The following is a 20,956-nucleotide window of genomic DNA, read 5'->3' on the forward strand; positions in this document are numbered from 1 at the left end:
TTTTATTTTTCAATAGCCACTTTAAAATTTTTTTTTTTACTTTTTACATTTATTTATTTTTGAGAGACAGAGAGACAGAGCACAAGTAGGGGAAGGGCGGAGAGAGAAGGAGACACAGAATCTGAAGTAGGCTCCAGGTTCTGAGCTGTCGGCACAGAGCCCGAGTGGGGCTCGAACTCACAAACTTTGAGATCATGACCTGAGCTGAAGTCGGAAGCCTAACCCTCTGAGACACCCAGGTGCCCCTCAATTGCCACTTTTAATGTTTACTTTTCCAATACACCTTCTACTTCATTATATCCATCGAAATATTTATCTCACTACTTTTTAATAAATGTCCTTTCTTTGGGTTGGGATGGTGTTGTCACCTCTCATTCAACAAATTACCAATAGTAACCTAACGTGTCAGGCACATGCTAAGTGCCAAGAATGTAAGGATGAATTTTACATAGTCCCTATCTTCACAGTAGAGAGCAAAATCCCTAAAGTGGGATCACAGAATCCATAAAAATATTTTTTTCCAATGTAGAAAGAGATTATTACCACTTATCCCCTTTTTTAGGATAAGTGATAATTACAAAATAAATGTGGTGCTAGTATATAATACACGGACTGGCACTGGTAGCTTCACTTAGTCCAAACGTCAGGTGTTCACTTGCTACACAAGGCATCTACAAAATCCCATGGATAGTACGGAATGGGATAGTTCCAGAATGAAATCAAACAATTACACATCCACTTTGTTGTCCCCTCTCAGCAGAGCCAGCATCTTGTGACACACTACGGATGTATGAGAGCTCAGCTGAGTGAAATAGTAACTACCCTAGATTTAACGAACAGTCAAGAATTTAAAGGAGGCCAACATGGACGCCAACATGACAGAGGAACACGAGAGGATCTGTGCTAATCCATGTTATATACTAGGAAGCATTTATTCTTAATAGATGTCATTCCTGCAAAGAATTGGCAGAATGAAGAGAACACCAACTATGAAGGCACAAATAATGACAAAACCCCTTAAAACAGCAATGCAATTATCTTACTCTTAATACACAAATTTTATCAGTTACATTATGAAGCAAAACCATGGCCATATAATCAGTGATGAGTCAACCAAAAAACTGAAACACATTAGGAGGCCAAATAAAATAAAGATTTACATTCACTCTTATTAACCATAAACCTCACACTAAACCCATACTGTGCTGAAATAATAGCTAATATGAGGGGTGAAGTTATTGTGATTAGCAAGACATCGAAAAAGCAAACATTCTGAACAGGAGACTAGCTCTAAAAACAGTAGTTGGGATGAAAACTGTTAAGGCTCCCAACAATATACTTCTTCCATTTAAATCTACTTGTTTTTGAGAAGTTGCATTTTAGCTACCAAATATCAAAATAAAAACCAAGTATCAAAATATCTGAACATGGAATCAAACCTTTGAATCACTGAATCAAAAATACAAAATCATGATTCAAAAAACAAATGAAGCACATTCCCATCACATGGTTTGAGCTGGATCTTGAATGCAGTGAAGTGTAGAAAGGAAATTTCAGGTAAAAGCAGTATGGTCATAATTATTCAGACATCAAAGCACACGGTATGGTAAAAGAAGAGAGCTGATAAACCTAGACATCAAGTAGGTTCCCTGTTAGATCTAGGCTTTGAGCATCTAATGACTGCTAATATCAAAAGAAAAGCAGGCATTACATGCCTTCTGATAGAAGATACCACCACTTAGGAAGTAATTTTGCCCCCCCCCCAAATTACACCTTAATCTTATCAAGGTTCTAGATCTGACAATTTACAGAAATTACAGAGGTACAACTGGCACAATCCAAACTGGGAAGCTGCAGGACACAAATGAAGCCATTTCTTCAACAAATATATTGCAAGGGAAAAATCAAGGGAGTGGGGAATGCCTCATGGAGAACACATAGATTAAAAATATTAAAAATATCACAATGTATGGGTCACATTTAGAAACTAATTAAAACTACAAAAAAAGTGATTAGAATTTGAACACTCATTGGATTCTTAATATTAAAGCATTTTTAATTTTTGGTACAAGAAATCTGTGGTTACTTTTCCTAAATGTTTCTACTCTTAGAGCTGTATGCTGATACATTTACAGATGAACTAAGGGCAGGAGGGATTATGTGAATAGGAATTTAAATGGAACAAGACTGACCATGAATTGATAATAAACAGAAGCAGGTACACTGAGGTCCATTTCATTATTCTGTCCTATTTTCATATAATTTCTCATAAGAAAATGTTTTTTAAAAAGAGAGCCCAGTCTTCTAGATCTAGTTACCTCTGGCTTTTAGACCAAACTGTCCCTTCAAGACTAGGTGTTTCCTGAGATATTTCTCATAACTGAGACTGTGAAATTAGATATCATGTCTATGTAGAAATATCATACATGTAAGGAAATAGGCCTTGAATTATTTTCTCAAGTTTTAATGACATTTTAAAGTTATCTTACTAAACTCACTTTCACTCTGCTTCACCCACAGTACCTAGCCAGAACAGCAGCAAAAAAGGTAAGTAATCTAGGATAAATCAAAATTGAATCAAGTTTTATCCTCATAAATTGAAATGAAAATGATAAAACAACTATTATCAAGGTTCAAGAAATGACCCCTAAGGCAAACCTATCCCTACTCAACTCAAAGTAGATAGGTACAAAAATCAAAACAAAAATAAAAAAAAATAAAACTGCAGCTAACTGGAATAGAGAAAACAAATACTAAACAGAAAGCATTTTTAAAAACATGGAATAGTTGATACCCTGCATACACTATTACAGAGATTCTTTCATGCATAAATTTTCATTAGAATAACAAGAGGGAAACCAAACTTAATCCACACTGTACGCTATTTAAAAATAAAAACAAAACAACTGCTGCTTGCCTTAAATAATTTAAAGTTTAGGAAAACAAGTATTATTTTAAACATAAGAGATATGAAACAGGGAGGTGATTACAATCAGAAACAATGGCATTTACAATGAAAGCAGTAATAAGTGAAAAGCCCTAAATGCCAACTTACAAAACATCTCATGAAATGTTCATTCCAAATAGAAAGCCAGTATGTAAAATTTAATTTATGTTAAAGTTGCAGCAAAAATATTCAAAATTTGTTTTAACTGTTAAGCCTGGAGAAACAGAGAATTCATGATTGTGGAGAATGTTATTCACAATGTGTATAGCAAATAGGAATTAAGTAGTCAATTAAAAATAAATCCTATAATGGCTAACCTACCAACTTAGATGCTCCCTCAAATTTTAACTGTGTCCTTTAACCTTATATAATCTTGTTTGGGAAGAGAAATAAAAATAGGTTTTGAATTCCCACAAAAACTTCATTAGTTAAATATAAGAAACTGGGTTATACACACAACACACACACACACACACGCTCACACTCTTCAGCAGATAATATAACAAGGAGAAAGGTAATACAGAGATATAGGCTTGTTATAGAAATATGCCTCTATAAAGAATTTTTAAAAAACTTTTATTTAAAGATTTGTTGCATGGCTATTAGGGGCTACCACCTGATAAATAACTTGGTAAAAAAACAAAAACAAAAACAAAAAAACCACTGATACAAATCAAATTAAAATTAAATCCAAACTCCATATACCAAAAATTTGAGAAAGGAGCATATTCTTATGGATGATACATTTCCAATTAACAAGCAAACAGAAAAGAACAATTAAATCTGTAAATCATTCCTCTATTTGAATTAAAAATTCAATATGCGTACCATTTCTTCCTTTCTTATATTTTACACAATACTCCCACACATTCACAACTTCTTATTCATATATCTTTAGTATTTACCAAAAGTAATTATCAAACTCAAATCAGATGTTTTCACATATGAAAGTGTTACATTTATCTCAATTTTTGCACTCATACATTGTACTTCCTACAAGCCCTTCTGCTAAACATTTAGCTAGGGTTATCTCTAGAAAACGTTCCTATATATGGCTATCAGAAGTAATACTTACTACTGAAAAACCTTAATGGTTTCTTTAATGTCAGACTTATCAAATAGAAACCTTTTAGGCACATGGTAAAATACTAAATATTTCAACTATAATGTACTTCTCAAATGTAACTTTTAAAGTTAACCCCTAGCCTATTAAAGTTTTAATATATTTTAATAAAAATGGCAGGACAAAATAAAAGTTGCATTCATCATCCCTGCATTACTGAAATATTTTAACCAGTGTGAAGGAAAACCCTAAAGTGAATACAAAAATGAAAAGCCAGTTCAAAGAATAAAAAAAAGAAACATAAACATCGTCAAAATAAAGTAAAACATTCTATCTTTTCCAAAAAAAATAAAAGGATTTTCCTATGTACCTATCAATTAGCTGTGTACATCACTGATATCCAAAAATTAATTTAACAAAAGTTTATTTGATATGACTATTCATGTTCACAAATAAGTCTCTATGTACAGTAAATAAACATAAAGTTCTAATAAACAGCAGTGCAATGCTTCAGAAAGTCTTAACTAGTACCAGCTTCTTAAAATTTTGAAATCTTAGTTTGTCAAATGATTTATATTAAGGATACAGAAGGTATCAAACATTCACTTGCCGTTTTCCATGTCATCCTCTCCCATCACAAAACAAAACAGAAAAAAATAACAACCCTAAACACACAATGGCCACAATATAAAAGGAAGGTCATAATCACTAAGTGGATATTTGCATTTTTGTAATACAGTTCTTAAAATATAATATTTCCTTCAGATTATACTCAAGAACCACTGAGATTTATACAGTGATTATTCTGCTCGGATTCATATAGCATTTCAAACCATTGTTCTAAAGATGAAATTGTGAACAAAAAGCCACAAATTCCTATCTTCTATGGCAAGAAATTTTAGATCCATCTTTCTTGTGGCCATATGAGTGTTGGTATTTAAATTAAAAAATAAAGTCCATTTTAATCACAGGGTATTATCAATAAAATTTTCCTTCCAATGACTTGGACCAAAGAGTCTTAGTATTTGTATATCAGTGGTTAATTATATTAAAACCACATATTTTTTAACAAGATATCAGTGAGCTTACCTGTGTCCTTTGCTGATATTACAGTCTTATACTACGTGTGTAAGTGGGAAGAGAAATAAAAGAGGTTTCTAATTTCCACAAAATACTGATAGTCAAAAGAGAGGAAATTATGTTACAATTGTTTAGAATAAGGCCTTGACTACTCGCAAAATTCTATGAACATGTTAGAATTTTGTCTTATAAAACATTCCTTTAGATTCGACGAGGATCATCAGGAGTGGAGTGGTTGGGGGATTAAAAAAAAAAGTACCTACTTTGCCTTTTTATTAACAAAATAATTTATTTAAGATTCTCCTACTAACCACTTCGATTCCTGGCAAAATACCTAAGGCAATTCTACACAGTCCTCTTTTTCAAATGAATCATCAACAGAAAACAACATCTTCTTTGGGCTTCAAAATAGTTGTCATCATTACAATTTTATAGGACTCCACTGTAGAAGCAATTTAATTACCTCACAAAGAAGATCCACATTTGAAGATTTAGGTAACATTTCGTTTTCAAAAGATACATGATTTTTGGAAAGAATAGACTTAATGAATTATGCAAAAAACAAAAACAAAGCAAAAAACCTTATGATGTTTCCAGTTTTAATTGGAAAAACAAAAATCTTGAAACAAATACATACATTTAGGAGGAAGAGGGGGATGATTTGCCAATATACATCAGCAAGTGCTAGTGACTGGTTCTATAATTCATATTTTTCTCATTAAACCTCAAATTTACAAGTTTATTCTAATTTTTCTGTATATTTACCCGTTTGAACAACATTCACTATTAGATAACTAAAACAAGATGGGCTAGAAAATTCTCTGTATGGATTTTTGGCTGACGTATCTCATTTCTAAAAACTGTACTCCAATACTAATTTGCCCACATTTTTCCATATACTGAAATGCCCTTTCTGAACTATATTTAACTGCGTACCATCTTTTCATTATTATTCTTATATTTAGGACATAAAGCATTCAAACAGAACTACGTATGCCACTTAATGTACCCAAATCCATGTTCATATGACATTATAAGAACTGTCCTCCAGAGATGAAAAAAAATGTAATAATTATGTTTAAAAGGCATGTTTTTATTATAACTCTTGTATGTATTTTGGACAAAAATACTGACCAGCTAATTAGGCTCTTCCACACAGCATGTTCACTGAGTTTACTACCACAGTTTTAGTGCAACAAAATATCTTTGAAAAGCCACTCTACAGTAATTATGGCAAGGCTCATTAAAATGCAGAGGTAAAGATTCCATTTATATAGAAACTTAGAAAACAATGTTTGAAAAGGAAAGATGTTTTATCAGACTGAATATTTTGTTTTGTATACTAAAAATATATATAAACATTTCTTGAATTAGTTTTATAGTCAATTTTCATGTAGTATCATTTAGTGGTGATAAATTTTGAGAGGTATATGTTTAACAAACATTATACTTGAGATTATAGTCTTAGGTAAACATTTAATACACAATGCCAAGGTAGTTTCCTTTTTTTTTTCCTTTTTAATTTTTGTACCAAAAGTCATACATTTAATGTTGACATTTCTTCTTACCTGTGTGCCTCAGACCAATAAAGTACTCTGCATTAAAATTTAAATCTTGAGACAGTAGTACAGCATTGAAAAAAAATTGTAAAGCAGCTCAGATACATTGAACCCAGATTTTACATTTTCATTTGTCAAATTAGAATATAAAAAGTAAGCTTGAAAATCAAGTTGAAAAAGCTTATTCTTCCTCAAGAAAAAGTATGAACAATCTGAAAATGATCAACTAGTATGAATGAAACATTGTACATAGGTAAGTCACGTTTAGTGGTTGCTAAACATACCACTCCCTCCTGGAAATTACGGAACCATCTACATGTGAAACTAAGTCATCTTCATTGTCGTCATAATGTTCATCGCTGACGAACTTCATTCCCATTTTTAGATCTTCATAATAATCCATTGGTCTTTCAAACCTACTGAGATTTTCTACATTGTTCCACTGCGTTTTTTCAGGCTCTTCTAAATAGTCTTTCCGTATTAGATTGTTCACTGGATTTTTGTTTTCTTTTTTCACACTGTCTGGGTAAGAATCAAGCTCATCTTGTTGGAGAACATCTATTTGTGATTCTTTTTGCATATCTGATGGTGGAATGTAGTTCTTGGCAAAGTAGTCTCCACGAAACGTCCGTCTTCTCCTATAGCAGAATATTCCAGCCAAAACACTCACAAGTACTATGAAGAGAGCCCCACCCACTACACTAGCAATGATTGTGCCAATTGTGTCATCCTTAATTGTTGCCAAAGTTGACAATGGGAAGGGCAATTTTTTTGGTTCTGTTGCTAGATCCTCGATGTCAGCAGTTGAGGGATGCCACTGAATTGTAGGCTGAAGGGTGGTAGTGGTAGGAGGATCTAATGGAAACAGTAAAGATAGACAAGACACAGAAAGGCAAAGAATGTCAATGCAGGCTGATTTGGCAGCAAGTTGAAAAGACAGCACAGTTAATGAATATATATTCATAGTAATAATAGTTTTTCATTCTTAAGATCAGAATGTGGTGGTACTTACATATTTTTAAAAAATAAGGAAACTGGCATTTAGTCAGTTACCAATGAGGTAAAAGGAATATAAAATGGTCTATGATATAAATCCTGAATTATTCTATTCCAAGCTTTAGCATGATCTTGTACTCCAAGGAATACTTTTTTTTTTAAATAAAGAATATTACTTAAATGTCCTATATACAGCTGGCTTAAGAATTACGATACCAAAAAATTAAGTAATCCAAATGTACATTTTCTTAGCCAGCTTCTTAGCCAGAAGAACAAAGAAATAAAATGAAAGAATAAAAAAATTTAAGTATGTTTCTTAATATCCATATTTACCTAATTTTATTTTTGTAAGATCTGAACTTATCTTTAAAAGAATGAAAAACTATAGATTCTTGTTAAGTGGCCATAGTATAAGCTGTTGGCTTAATAATTCTCTCAAAAATATTTTCCTTAAGTAAAGAGAACTTTTAATTTTTAGGAAGGACATATGTAATACATATCATTCTTTAGTAATTTGAAAATAAAAAGCATACATTTAAACTGTGTTAGCCAAATGGGCTATATCATCAAATGAAACTAACAGACAAAAACAAAGTACAAACATGTTATAAAATGTTATGAAAATGTCATCGCCATGTCTATATCCCATGGGTAAGATATCTGAACATTTAGGAAATTGAAGAATTTCAACCGTATCTGTAAAATTTATTGTCACATCACTTTAATATGAAGTATCAAAGAGCAGCTAATATTTTAGAGAGAACATTCTAATAATACTTAAATATTAGATGCAAATGATCCTGTGTATTGCCATTAGATTACAGAGTAAATAGCCATTAATATTAAAAAGCAACTAAACATAAATAGTAAAAATTAAAGATTGGTTAATTCTCAATTAAGTGGTATTTGTAGGTCATGTTATATAAAACTCTAGAGTTTGAAGAAAGGATGAGTTAAAAAATCTTGAATTTCTTCTTTGATAAAAAACAAATGACCCGAATGGTAATCTCCTACAATTAATTTTTAAATGAGTGGTACTGATAGAGCTTTTAAAAAAAATGATTGTTAGAAAAATACTAAATCTACATGGGGTAAGTTATTCTAAAATTACAAGCTAAAGAAAAATACTTACTGAAACAGGTTTCATCACGGAATGCCATATGTATAGAATGTGGTAAAAATTTAGCAAGTACAATATAAAATTTAACAAGTACAGTATAACTAATTTCCTATGAGTTTAAACCAATATAACAGGCAATCCTGTCAAGTACTTTGAAGTGAGTATTAGTCATCATATTATATGTAAGTGAATCAAGAGGAGTTTTAATTTGTAAGAACATATTATTCACTAGCTGAACAAACTCAATCCTAAAAAAAATTGTGGAATTGTAGAATCATTTGTAGTATAAAAGTAGTAAAAAGTAAAGCCTCCTATCATATAATGCGACCTCACAGAACCAGGATATTAAAAAATTAAATTAATTAATTAAAAATTAATCATTTGTAAGGCAACTCAGGAGAAAAAGAAAAAAGTACAATAAACTGGCATCACCAGGTTTAAACAGAAGTACAAATCACTGAAATAATTATTTGTAATTCACACATTTTTGTGCACACAGATTTTAAGTTTTTGATAGGTCTTAATGAAATGCCACTTTTCTCAGAACAGTGCATATACCTGAGCTCTCACCAAGCACAAATATATATAACTCATTATTTTTACTAAGTATCCTTAAAAAAAAAATCACTGACATTTATTTCTACTTGCAACATTCTTTGTGTAAACACAGATGGATGACTACTACTTAACTCAGATTTAACAAAATACAGCTTTCAGAAAATCTAACTACCAAAAAAAAAAAAAGTAACAACAACAACAACAACAACAACAACAACAACCTATTTAAAAATTTTATTTAATTTTGTCAGTGGTTCTAAAAATTTTTTAACCTGCCATCCCCTCCTCAAACACTGCTAAAAATAGCATAGCCTCACTATTATGATTCCATGAAAGAGGGACTGTTGCTAATACTTATTTTGTATTTTAAGCAATGGACATATGACAATGTACCCAAAACATTTATTCATGCTTTCTAATTCTTGCCCTGCTCCAAGATAACTACAATGAGAGTTAGAATTTGCGTAAATAAACAAAAGGACTATTGTGTAATCACTAACAGCTACTTATTTATCGTAATTTAAAATCCCTTCCAACAGCATTCCTTATTTTTTCAAACATTGTTTTTTGATATTATTTGTAGAATGTGTGATAAATGAACATATAACAAAAGTAATCAACTAGTAGAGACTCAGTTCTCTACAGTCACATGAAGAAATTCGTTTTTCAAATTAATGAGTTCTGCCAAATAGGAAAATAAATAGTGCAGTAAGGCCTCTGTCGCTACAAAGCATATTTTAGCCTAGTAATTACTGTGCTAAAATAATTAGTTGATTTCTTATTTCTTTTACACTTATATGAATTGTTTAAACAAAATCTAGGAATTTTAAAGTTTAAAGATTGCTAGTTAGGTGTGGATTCTTATGCCAGATATTATGCCTAGGTCCTAAAATCAACAGGATTCAAAAGTCAAGATTTGTATACCAATATACTTTGAGTTTATGGCATGGGGGAATGTATGTGATACATAAAAATTTGCTTCTCTAACTACAGACGCTGGCGAGGATGTGGGGAAACGGGAATCCTCTTGCACTGTTGGTGGGAATGCAAACTGGTGCAGCCACTCTGGAAAACAGTATGGAGGTTCCTCAAAAAATTAAAAATAGAACTACCCTATGACCCAGCAATAGCACTACTAGCAATTTACCCAAGGGATACAGGAGTGCTGGTGCACAGGTGCACAGGTACCCCAATGTTTATAGCAGCACTTTCAAGAATAGCCAAATTATGGAAAGAGCCTAAATGTCTATCAACTGACAAATGAATAAAGAAGATATGGTTTATATATGCAATGGAATACTACTTGGCAATGAGAAATAATGAAATCTGGCCATTCGCAACAACGTGGATGGAACTGGACGGTATTAAGCTAAGTGAAATAAGTCACTCAGAGAAAGACAGATACCATACGTTTTCACTCGTATGTGGACCTTGAGAAACTTAACAGAAGGCCATGGGGGAGAGGAAAGAGAAAAAAAAGTTACAAACAGAGAGGAAGGCAAACCATTAAGAGACTCTAAAATACAGAGAACAAACTAAGGTTTGATGGGGGGCAGGTGAGAGGGGAAAGTGGGTGATGGGCATTGAGGAGGGCACTTGTTGGGATGAGCACTGGGTGTTGTATGGAAACCAATCTGACAATAAACTATGTTAAAAAAAAAATTGCTCCTCTAGTCTCAAAGAGAAGTAAGAAGTATCAGGGAAAAACACACACCAAAAACAACTAGAAAAACACAATTTCCAGCAGTCATTTAGTACTGTATAAAGATTCACTGTACCTCCATGAGGAATAACTGAAGTTGAATATTGCAATCTTGGATCAATCACATCTCCCAAAATCTTACACTTAGCAATGTGGATGAACTGTATTAGAAAATTACAACTTCCCTCAAACAGAGTTGCTAACTCTACTCTGGTCTGACTAGATCTTTTAGTCTCCAGTCATAAGATATGTTCCTTTTATAAATATTTTGAAAAATCATTTCCGAAATTGTAAAATACCAATTTTAATACTGAGGTAAATATTTTTTTTTCCCTAGAGGGAAAAGGATTTATTTATGTAACTTACAATAAAAAAGATCAACAACTTGATTGTTTGCTCTTAGTGAATTATGGCTTTTTATTCTGATAAAAGCCTACTAGGCTTTATTAGTCATTTTGGAAAGGCAGTAGTATATCTAGGATACTTAATATCCTCCAAGAAGTTCTCAGCAAAATTAACTAAACTCAACATAGTATATTGTATTAAATATTAAAGACTCTGGATAGAAAGGCAAAGTCTAATTCTTGATGATGGCTTAAAGAAAAGCATCTTATAATGCTATCTTTCTGAAGTACTTAGCAATAATTAACTGATTTTTCATATTTACCCAATATTCTATTCCCCCTCTTATGAGACTTAGTAGAGGATGATCAAAAAATGTGCACAGTTTATCACCAGTGTTATGTTCTTTACCTTCTCAAAGAAAATAAAGATACATAAAAAGCACATTCTGGAGTTTTAATTCTTTCCTGATGGTTTTCTTCTCAAACAAATATTTTCATCCATGCAAGAAAAGTTTACTAAACACCTATCACATCCCAAAAATTATTGCAGATGGTGGGGATATATTAGTGATTAAAACAGATGAAAGGACTTATGTTCTAATAGAAGTAAAAACAGCATATAAATAAAATATGAACGCTTATGTGGCAATAAATACTGTAGAGAAAAATAAGGCAGAGAAGGAGACAGAAAGTAGTAAAGGGGTGAGAAAAAAGTTTCAATTTTCAGTTTTAAATATAGTTATGAAGGTGATGCTTGAGCAAAGACCTAAAGGAAGTGAGGGAAAGAGGTGTAAGGATATCTAAAAAGCTTTCCAGCTAGAGCAACAGCATGTCAAAGACTCTCGAGGTAGCAATGTGCCTGTTATGGTCAAAGAATAGCAAGGAAGCTAGCAACAAGGCCAAGGGAGCAAGAGATATAATAAAAGATGAAGTCAGAGAGATAATCTAGGACCAGAGCATGTACAGACCCTTGTAATATAGTCACTGAAAGATTTGGTTTAATTGAGGGTAAAATGAGAAGTCCACGAAAGGTTTGCAGGAGAGAAATGACATGATCTGACATGCCCTTTATAAGGATCATTCTGGCTGCTCTTCTGAGGATAAATTAAAAGTAGAAAGAATAAATGGCTGTTTTAATTGTGAAGTAAGGGTTGGGGCACCTGGGTGGCTCAGTCGGTTAAGTATCTGACTCTTGATTTCAGGTCAGGTCATGATCTCAGGGTTCATGGGAGCAAGCCCTTCATTGGGCTCTATACTGACTGCACAAAGCCTGCTTGGAATTCTCTCTCCCTCTCTCTTCCTCCCCTGCTCCACACACACATTCTTTCTCTCTCCGTCTCTCTCAAAATAATAAACAAACAAACAAAAATAGTGAAGTAAGGGTTGCTGATGGCTTGGGTCAGAATACTCACAACAAAAGTGGAGACATAGTAAGGTTCTGCATATGACATAATGGAAGATCTGTTGATGGACTGGGTGAGATATGAGAGAACAACTGAAATCAAGAATAAGCATCAAGGTGCTGGTGAGGATGTGGAGAAACAGGAATCCTCTTGCACTGTTGGGACTGCAAACTGGTGCAGCTGCTCTGGAAAACAGTGTGGAGGTTCCTCAAAATATTAAAAATAAGAGCTACTCTATGGCCCAGCAACAGCACTACTAGGAATTTACCCAAGGAATTTACTGTATGCTGATGCATAGGGGCACATGTACCCCAATGTTTATAGCAGCACTATCAACAACAGTCAAATTATGGAAAGAGCCTAAATGTCCATCAACTGACGAATGCATAAAGAAGATGTGGTTTATATATTCAATGGAATACTACTTCGCAATGAAAAAGAATGAAATCATGCCATTTGTGGCAACGCACATGGAACTGGAAGGTATTATGCTGAGTGAAATAAGTCAGTCAGAGAAGGACAGATATTGTACATTTTTACTCATATGTGGATCTTGAGAAACTGAACAGAAGACCATGGGGAAAGGGAAGGGGGAAAAAACAGTTACAAACAGAGAGGGAGGGAGGCAAACCACAAGAGGCTCTTAAATACAGAGAACAAAGTAAGGGTGGATGTGGGGCTGGAGGAGAGGGGAAAGTGGGTGATGGGCACTGAGGATGGCACTTGTTGGGAAGAGCACTGGCTGTTGTATGTAAGCTAATTTGACAACAAATTATATTCATAAAAAAAAAGAATAAGCATCAAGGATTAAACCCTGAGTAAATGTAAGGATGGAGTTACCAATGACAGAAGAAAGGAGGGAGACTGTTAGAGGAAGAGGGCAAGGGGCAGAAGATCAGGACCTCAGTTTTGAATGTTAAGCCATAAATGCCTATTATATTTCTACAAAGAGTTAGTGATCTTTAATAGGCAGTTGGACATGTAAGTCAAAAGTACTGGGAAATGGACCCACAATGCCAAAAGATATAAATTTAGGATATCATCAACAGAATCAGTATATATAAGAATGCCCAAATTGAGCCTAAATATTTAAATGATTACATAATAATACACTGAGCCTGAGATTTACAAATAATATCCCATACCAAACTATACAACAGAAACACAAACAAAAAGTAAGCCTTCCTCAGGTAACTACGTTTTAAATATACATTCCCTGTGGCATTAAGATCCTTTAAAAAAAACCAAAACCAAAACCAAAACCAAAACCTTTAAGGAAAGAAAGGGAGACTAATAAACTAATATTTAATCTCAATCTGATTTCCACCAAAGCACTGCTGCTGGTAGAAAGGGCTAGCAAGGGATGTACACAGCTCTAAGCTTCCTGTGAGATTCATGCAAAAATATATTTGCATCATGCCTATCATGCCAGGCGCTAAGTGCTGAGTATTCAATGGTAAATGAAGCAAATGCAAAATGCTTAAATGTGAGGATGAATAATAAGTACACAAGTTAAGCATAAAACTAAAAATTGTGGGAAATGCTAAGAGAAAATAATATGAGGGATTGTTCCTAGATTGAGGGATCAAAGATGGAGAATATAACATTGAAGTAAGTTTAAAATTTCTCTAAAAATCTAACTTACTTAGTTTTAGATCAGAACAGAGATAAAAACCTTAGCTATATCCATTACATAATTACCATACAAACCTGCTTTTCTCAAGGTTCTCTTCCTTTTTCCTTTAATTTTCCATTTTTTAGACATAAAGATTGCTATATTCTTACAGCCAATAAGGAGATGCTCGAAATATTTTATATAATTTTTACAACTGAGCATTCCATTAATAATTTGTTATAGCCACACCCATGAATAAATGTATTTTTAGCTCTAACAGTATTTTGTGAGTATCCAAATTTATATATTCAGTCAAATGAACAGAAATGTTCCTTGTAAAATAAATGGGATGTGAAAAATCTAAGTTCTTAGTTGCTTAAGGCCTGGTAATAAGAAACATCTTAAATTTTATTTCATTAGCACATTTTCAATAGCGTTCCTACTTAACCTCTCAGTATTCCAATATGATAGAGTTCCATATTGAGTGACAAAGTATGTTCTTTAATAAGCCAGGTCATCAAAGTCAATATCCCATTTTATTTGAGACACTTGTGTTGAGAGTGACAACCAAAAACAAATAAACAAACCCAGTGTAAAGATGTTCTCAGTGTAAAGATGAGAGAACCTAGAAAGGTACACACTATCTATAAAAGGAATACTTAATACTATGTAACTGAAAAATTAACTATATGCAAAGGTCTTAAAATGTATATAAGCTTACTGCATAGACACTTTGACATTTCTTTAAGTAAAGGCACTTTACATATGTGTTTCAGGCAGGGCTACTTTATTATATCTCTTTTAGATTATTTGGAAAACCTCACACTGAGGAATCTGTACCTTAGCAAATATAAATTGCCAATGAGAACACAGTGTTATTATTACTGCTGTTACAGGAATAATTTCATTAACTCATTTCACCAGTAGATAGTAACTTACCTGAAATGTAGATGACCTTTTGATCACTCCTTTGACCAAGGGAATTGGTCACTTTACAGACATAAACACCAGAATAATTGAAAGTCAATGGATGGACAAAATGAAGAGTATTGTCTGAAGCCAATAAACCATCAGGCCACTGTCCATCTAACCTAGATTTTAAAAAGCATGAAATTATTTTATGTATCGTCAGACTTTATTCACAGACAGCTATTTAAATAAGATACCACACTTTTGAGATATTAGTAAAAGAACTGGCATTCTTTAGGCAAAATTCACTATGAAATGAAGTATATAAGATGTGAATTGTCAATAAAAATGAACAGACAAAAATCCACGAAGAATACCCACTCTTTCAGGAAAAAAAAAGTGAATAAATAACCATTCTTTCAAAATACTAAATGACAGAAGTGGAAATAGGCCAACATATTAGAATGGGAAAGAAGGAGAGAAAAAATTATGTGATTTTAAGACTCAAATTCAGAAAATTGGAAAATTAGAAAAATGTATTATTTGAAGACATACAGTATCAAAGGAATTACAAATAATTCTCAGTGAATACATCAATTCATGATATATCTATAAATTCCTTAATGAAAAGCCAACTTATTTAAGTACATAGTAATGTTTTAGCACCTTCTGTAACATATTTAAACAGCATTATTTCATACTGAGCAAATTTATACTATGCCCCATCCAAAGAGGATTAGTTTCTAAAGCATCAAAAAGGGTCTTCTTATAAAATAATCTCAATTTTAAGGTGGGCATCTGAGACAGTAAAAACCAAGACACCATTTTGGCATCAATAAAAACTTTTTAAAAATAGATGTCTATACTAATTTGGCTCTAAGACGTCCTGTTATACATTAGCATAAACCACAATAAGAATAAAATCCCACTGCAACTCTAAAGCCATTCACTGCAATGGAACTAAGTATACTGTTATACATCATATCGCCAAATTTAGGGTACCAAAAAATACACCAATTTATTTTGAAATTATTTCTAAAGTCCATGAGTAATTTTTTTAAGAGGACAAAAAGTCAAGTAAACCCAGGCACTCAAGTATTATGGTTTGAACTAAGATTTTCAAAAAGTCCATTCATTCACTCATTCACTTGGCTATCCGCTACTTAGTTACCAGTAGCTTACCACTAATCATACTCTACTCTGTTAGTGCTGCTGAGATTCACAAGTAAATAAGATCAGGTTCTTGCTTTCAATGATGTAAGTATATAGTAGAAGACCAACAACTAATTACAAAGGGAATAAGAATAAAAAAAAAAAAACAATAAAAAGGTAGAAAGAAACAAAACCAACACTGGACCATAAGAGGAATGATTTTGTTCTTCAAATCCCAGGGTAGTAGATAAAAGAACAATCAAAATCTTTTACAGTGCTGGAACTTCAATTTAGCACTGAAGAAAAAAGATAATATTCTTACATGGCTTAAAAAACAGAAACACCCAGCCTTCTTCTAAGAAGACTTTGAAAAGAACACTAGTACAAGCACACGCTTTCAAAAGGTGAACATTTTCTAGGAGGGTGAGAATGAATATGGAGTGTATAAATCTTATCAATTATCTCTCTGCACTTTGAGGCCCAAATTCTAATCCCTTTAATTCTGAGAAATAGAAAAATGGCTTATAATCCTTTAAAGTTGCTTATTCAAATAAGCCATAGTCATAAAAATCTAAATATCACATTAAACTCACAGCAAATGACATGCTAAGCACTTTCTATGCTATTTCACTTATGCTACTTCGTTTATATTCATTGTCTCTACTCTCACAACTCTATGACATACTTTTATCAGTGAGGAAACAAAATTAGAGAGATTAGGCATCATACTCAAAAAGACATCTAGGAATGGAACTCAGAATTGTATAACTTTTAAAAATAACCTATCACACATCTTAACCAAAGACTGTTTCTCACTTTTAGGAAAATGTAAATGAAAAAAACTTCTCTACTTTAAAAACTGTATCTTTGCTTAAAGACAACAGATGTATCAAATATACTGTTTCCTTGCTCCCACAAAATCCCACCTAAAACAAGGGTAAAGGAATTGAAAGCTATTAAAAACCCACAAAGAAAAACAAAACAGGAGACACAATTCATCAGACAAGATGTTTCAACAAACTTTCAGAAGATGGAAGAGAGATGGCAAAAACAATACATGCTTTAAGCCATTCAATCAAGATTGATTTTTATCTCCAGGGGACAACTGGCATGTCTGGAGACTACAGGGTTGGGGGAGGGGGGGCATGGTTTGAGGCCAGGGATGCTGCTAAACATACTGCAATTCACAGGACTGCCTCCCACAACAAAGATTTATCCAGCCCAAAATGTCAATAGTGCCAAGGCTGAAAAACTCCACTCTGGGCTGAAGAAGTGCTTCCAGAAGGCATATGAATGGGAAGGCAGCCAATGTACTCCAAAGAACCCAAGATTTGGAGTTTGACTCACTGTACTACAGAAAGCCAGAGTGAAGCAGAAGGCTAAGAATTAATGAGATTAGTTGAAAGTTGAAAAAAAATAATGGACTCCTCTCAACTCTGTACAGATACTAGACACTTTTAATTTAGAAATAAGAATGAATTAAAAAAAAAAAAGAAAGAAGAATGAATTAATATATACTCAATAAAAAAAAAAAAAACTGAATGGCCATGAAAAAAGACTTTCACTCTTCCTAAGTCACATCTGAAGCTTCTCCAGGCAAAGAATCCTCTCTACCTGATCACTCTAAATGGAATCTACTAATGAGTAATTCCCACTCTAAAGACAGAGTTTCCACTCAGCATTTTATTTTAATCACTGTGAAACGACTGGACAACTGAGAAAATTAAGGAATATCTACAAAATGAAAGACCAAACAAAAAACAAAAGAACTTGAAGCAGAAAAAAACTCTCTGAGGAAATAATGTTAGTACTGTATTCTTGGGAAAAAACAAAAAGACATTATATCCATAAAATAAGAAAAAAATGCTATGAAAAGAACAGAGAAATAAGAAAATGCTCTTAGAAATTAAATACACCCCCAAAATGTTTTAAATCAATAAGTCAATTAGGGAAAAAAAAATCAAGGAAATCTAGGAGAAACAAAAAATTGTTGGAAAAATAAGAAAGGATATTTAGTATACAAAAAATAGGCCTGGTAAACCAAAAACAAAAAAAAAAAAGAGGGAAATGACCAAAAAGATGAGAAAATTATACATAGTTGACAGATACAAGTCTCAAGACTAAAGGGGGGCCCTAAATACTGAGAAAAATGAGTGAAAATCTTAGTATAACAGTTTGAAATTTCACAGATAAAGAGAATTAAGGATATTCTTTGAGGCTAAGAATTCTTAGCCTCAGGGAAAACAAAGATCTTAGACAAAAGAAAACAGAATTCCAGTATACTACTTAGTTCTCAGTAAATAGTATTTACTTGTCATAGGGAGGCAAACGATGACTACAGAATTTAACTAAAAGTAGCTGAATTTCACTGGGACTCATAAAGGTAGGAATATGTGTACGGGTATGTTTGTGTGTGAAGGGGTAGATATAAAATTAAATTTTCATCTGCCACAATAGTCAATAAATAGTATTAAGAAGTAGCAGTTTAAGACCTATGATGGTAACTACCAGAAGGAACTGCTAAAAAGGAGCCTCTGAGAAACAGAACTGCAGGGATAGAAAGGTAGGGGAGAGGTGGGACAGGAGAACACTCAGAAATGCTTAATTTAATTTTCAACTGTTACTATGATCATGTATTACACAGATAAAAAAAAATTAATTATGCATTTAAGAATACTTTTCACTTTATGTAATTTCTCTTTAGAAGTATCTGACATTATTACCTGCTCCACACAGATTTGAAGGGTGGTGGATTTGCATCAGCATTACACTTGAGATTAACACCTTTTCTTCCTACAAACCAATTCCCATCATAGCCTGTTACTGAAACCTCAGGAGCATCTATAAAATAAATGCATAACAGGACAAATTATCTTTTGTTAGTGATAAATGCAATATATAATGACAAAGCATTAAGATAATAGACTGGAAAACAGTAGTTGATATATTAGTTGACTAAAACTGCACGAATGTACAATGAGTACCCAAACCCTAGGCAGCTGTAAGCATGTACAGTTCTAGTTATTATAGGCACTGAATGTAACAATATTCACAAACCTATAATCACCAAGAACAAAATATAAGAGTTCTATTATGAGAAACACAGATATATAAACAAAGGAAATACATTACACCGCTTACTTGGATGAGACGTGGCATTTAAATACCAAGTCGCCATATAAAACTGTCTTAAAAAATGTTTAATCTGAAAGAAAATATCCCCTAAGAGATACAAAATCAATTACAGAGATTAGACTCTCTGTATTATAATTAATATTCTACGGGTAAGTAGAGATGGAATGTGACATAAACTTTCTAAGGCTAAAATTAAAACTAAAGTAAGTTATCTATGGCCTCAACTGTTCTAAAACATGAAATTTTATCCATTGCACCCAAACATCCTTTGGTATATGTGCAACATAACATAATTAGTTAAATGAGCAATTATCCATACCTACTAGCAATACAAATGTATGCCTTCCAACTACACAATCCAATACTAACCATTCATTCAACCATCATATTGTCTAACTCCTAATAAGTGGCAGGCACTATTGTAGGCATTTGGTATACATATAGACTCTGTATTCATAAAACGTATTTTCTAATAGCTTTTAATAAGGAAGGGAATAATTTAAAAGTGTGTGATAGAAACCTATTACGAGAGCCAAGAAAGAAAAGAACAGGATGATACAGAGAAGATAAGAAGGGCCTAATTTAGATTGGGAATGGGGCTGAGGAAAGTCATGAAAGGCTTCCTAAGGGAATGTCACTTTATGCATGGTACAGGGGCCCTGCTGTGACTTATACAGTAAACTAGATAAATAGTACATGACCAGGGAAGTTACAAAGGGACCAGGTCAGTTTAATTCTGGCAGGGAAGCTTGATCTACTGTCAAGCAAGGTTTACAAAACAGTGGTAAAAAATTAAACTTTTACTAAGGAACAATTAACTACCTCAGTAATTTTAAGAAAGAAATGCCTGCCTCATAAATGCAAAAATTAACAATCATTTTTATAACTTAAAATTGGTACCATAAAATGTTACTGAAAGAACAGTACAGATATCTGTGTGTTTACCTTCTTTTACTAAGAGGAAGGAACAAGTACTAAGTAAGGTATTCCCAAAGAATACCTCCAAATTTTGATATGAATTTTGGATGTAAGATTTTATCTCTTTAAACTTTGTTCACATGTTTTATAGGCGCCAATTAAAGAAAAAAAGTCATGAGTATTCTAACATTTAAAGAACAAGTCAATAAATCTAAGCCATAATTATATGTCTTACATTAAAAGAAGTATTTTTATATATTTAGGATTGCATTCAAGCAAACACCAACCAAAAAAGAATAACATACATAATACAAATTGAAGAAAATGTCAGTCATTACTAAATACAAGGAAGGACAAAATATATATGAGGAAAATATTAATAGTACTTACAATTGGGATCTGAATTTTACAAGAAAAAGGAAAAAGTTAAGTCTGTGAAAGTAAGGTAGGAAAAG

General features: G+C 32.8%; 1 protein-coding gene across 1 annotated transcript in view; it reads right to left on the reverse strand.

Moving 5' to 3' along the window:
- Window positions 1-20,956, reverse strand: part of NECTIN3 (nectin cell adhesion molecule 3) — a 126,785-nt gene that overhangs the window by 56,065 nt on the left and 49,764 nt on the right. Inside the window, exons 4-5 of the mRNA XM_047099582.1 lie at window positions 19,172-19,289; window positions 15,327-15,478 (exon numbers count right to left, since the gene is read on the reverse strand). Coding sequence (XP_046955538.1) covers window positions 15,327-15,478; window positions 19,172-19,289 — 270 coding nt within the window. The remainder of the gene's footprint in view (window positions 1-15,326; window positions 15,479-19,171; window positions 19,290-20,956) is intronic.

The sequence above is a fragment of the Lynx rufus genome, unplaced genomic scaffold, assembly GCF_022079265.1.
Source record: "Lynx rufus isolate CCGP_SWC_20201006 ecotype Redwood Valley unplaced genomic scaffold, mLynRuf1.p SCAF_5, whole genome shotgun sequence".
NCBI lineage: Eukaryota > Metazoa > Chordata > Mammalia > Carnivora > Felidae > Lynx > Lynx rufus.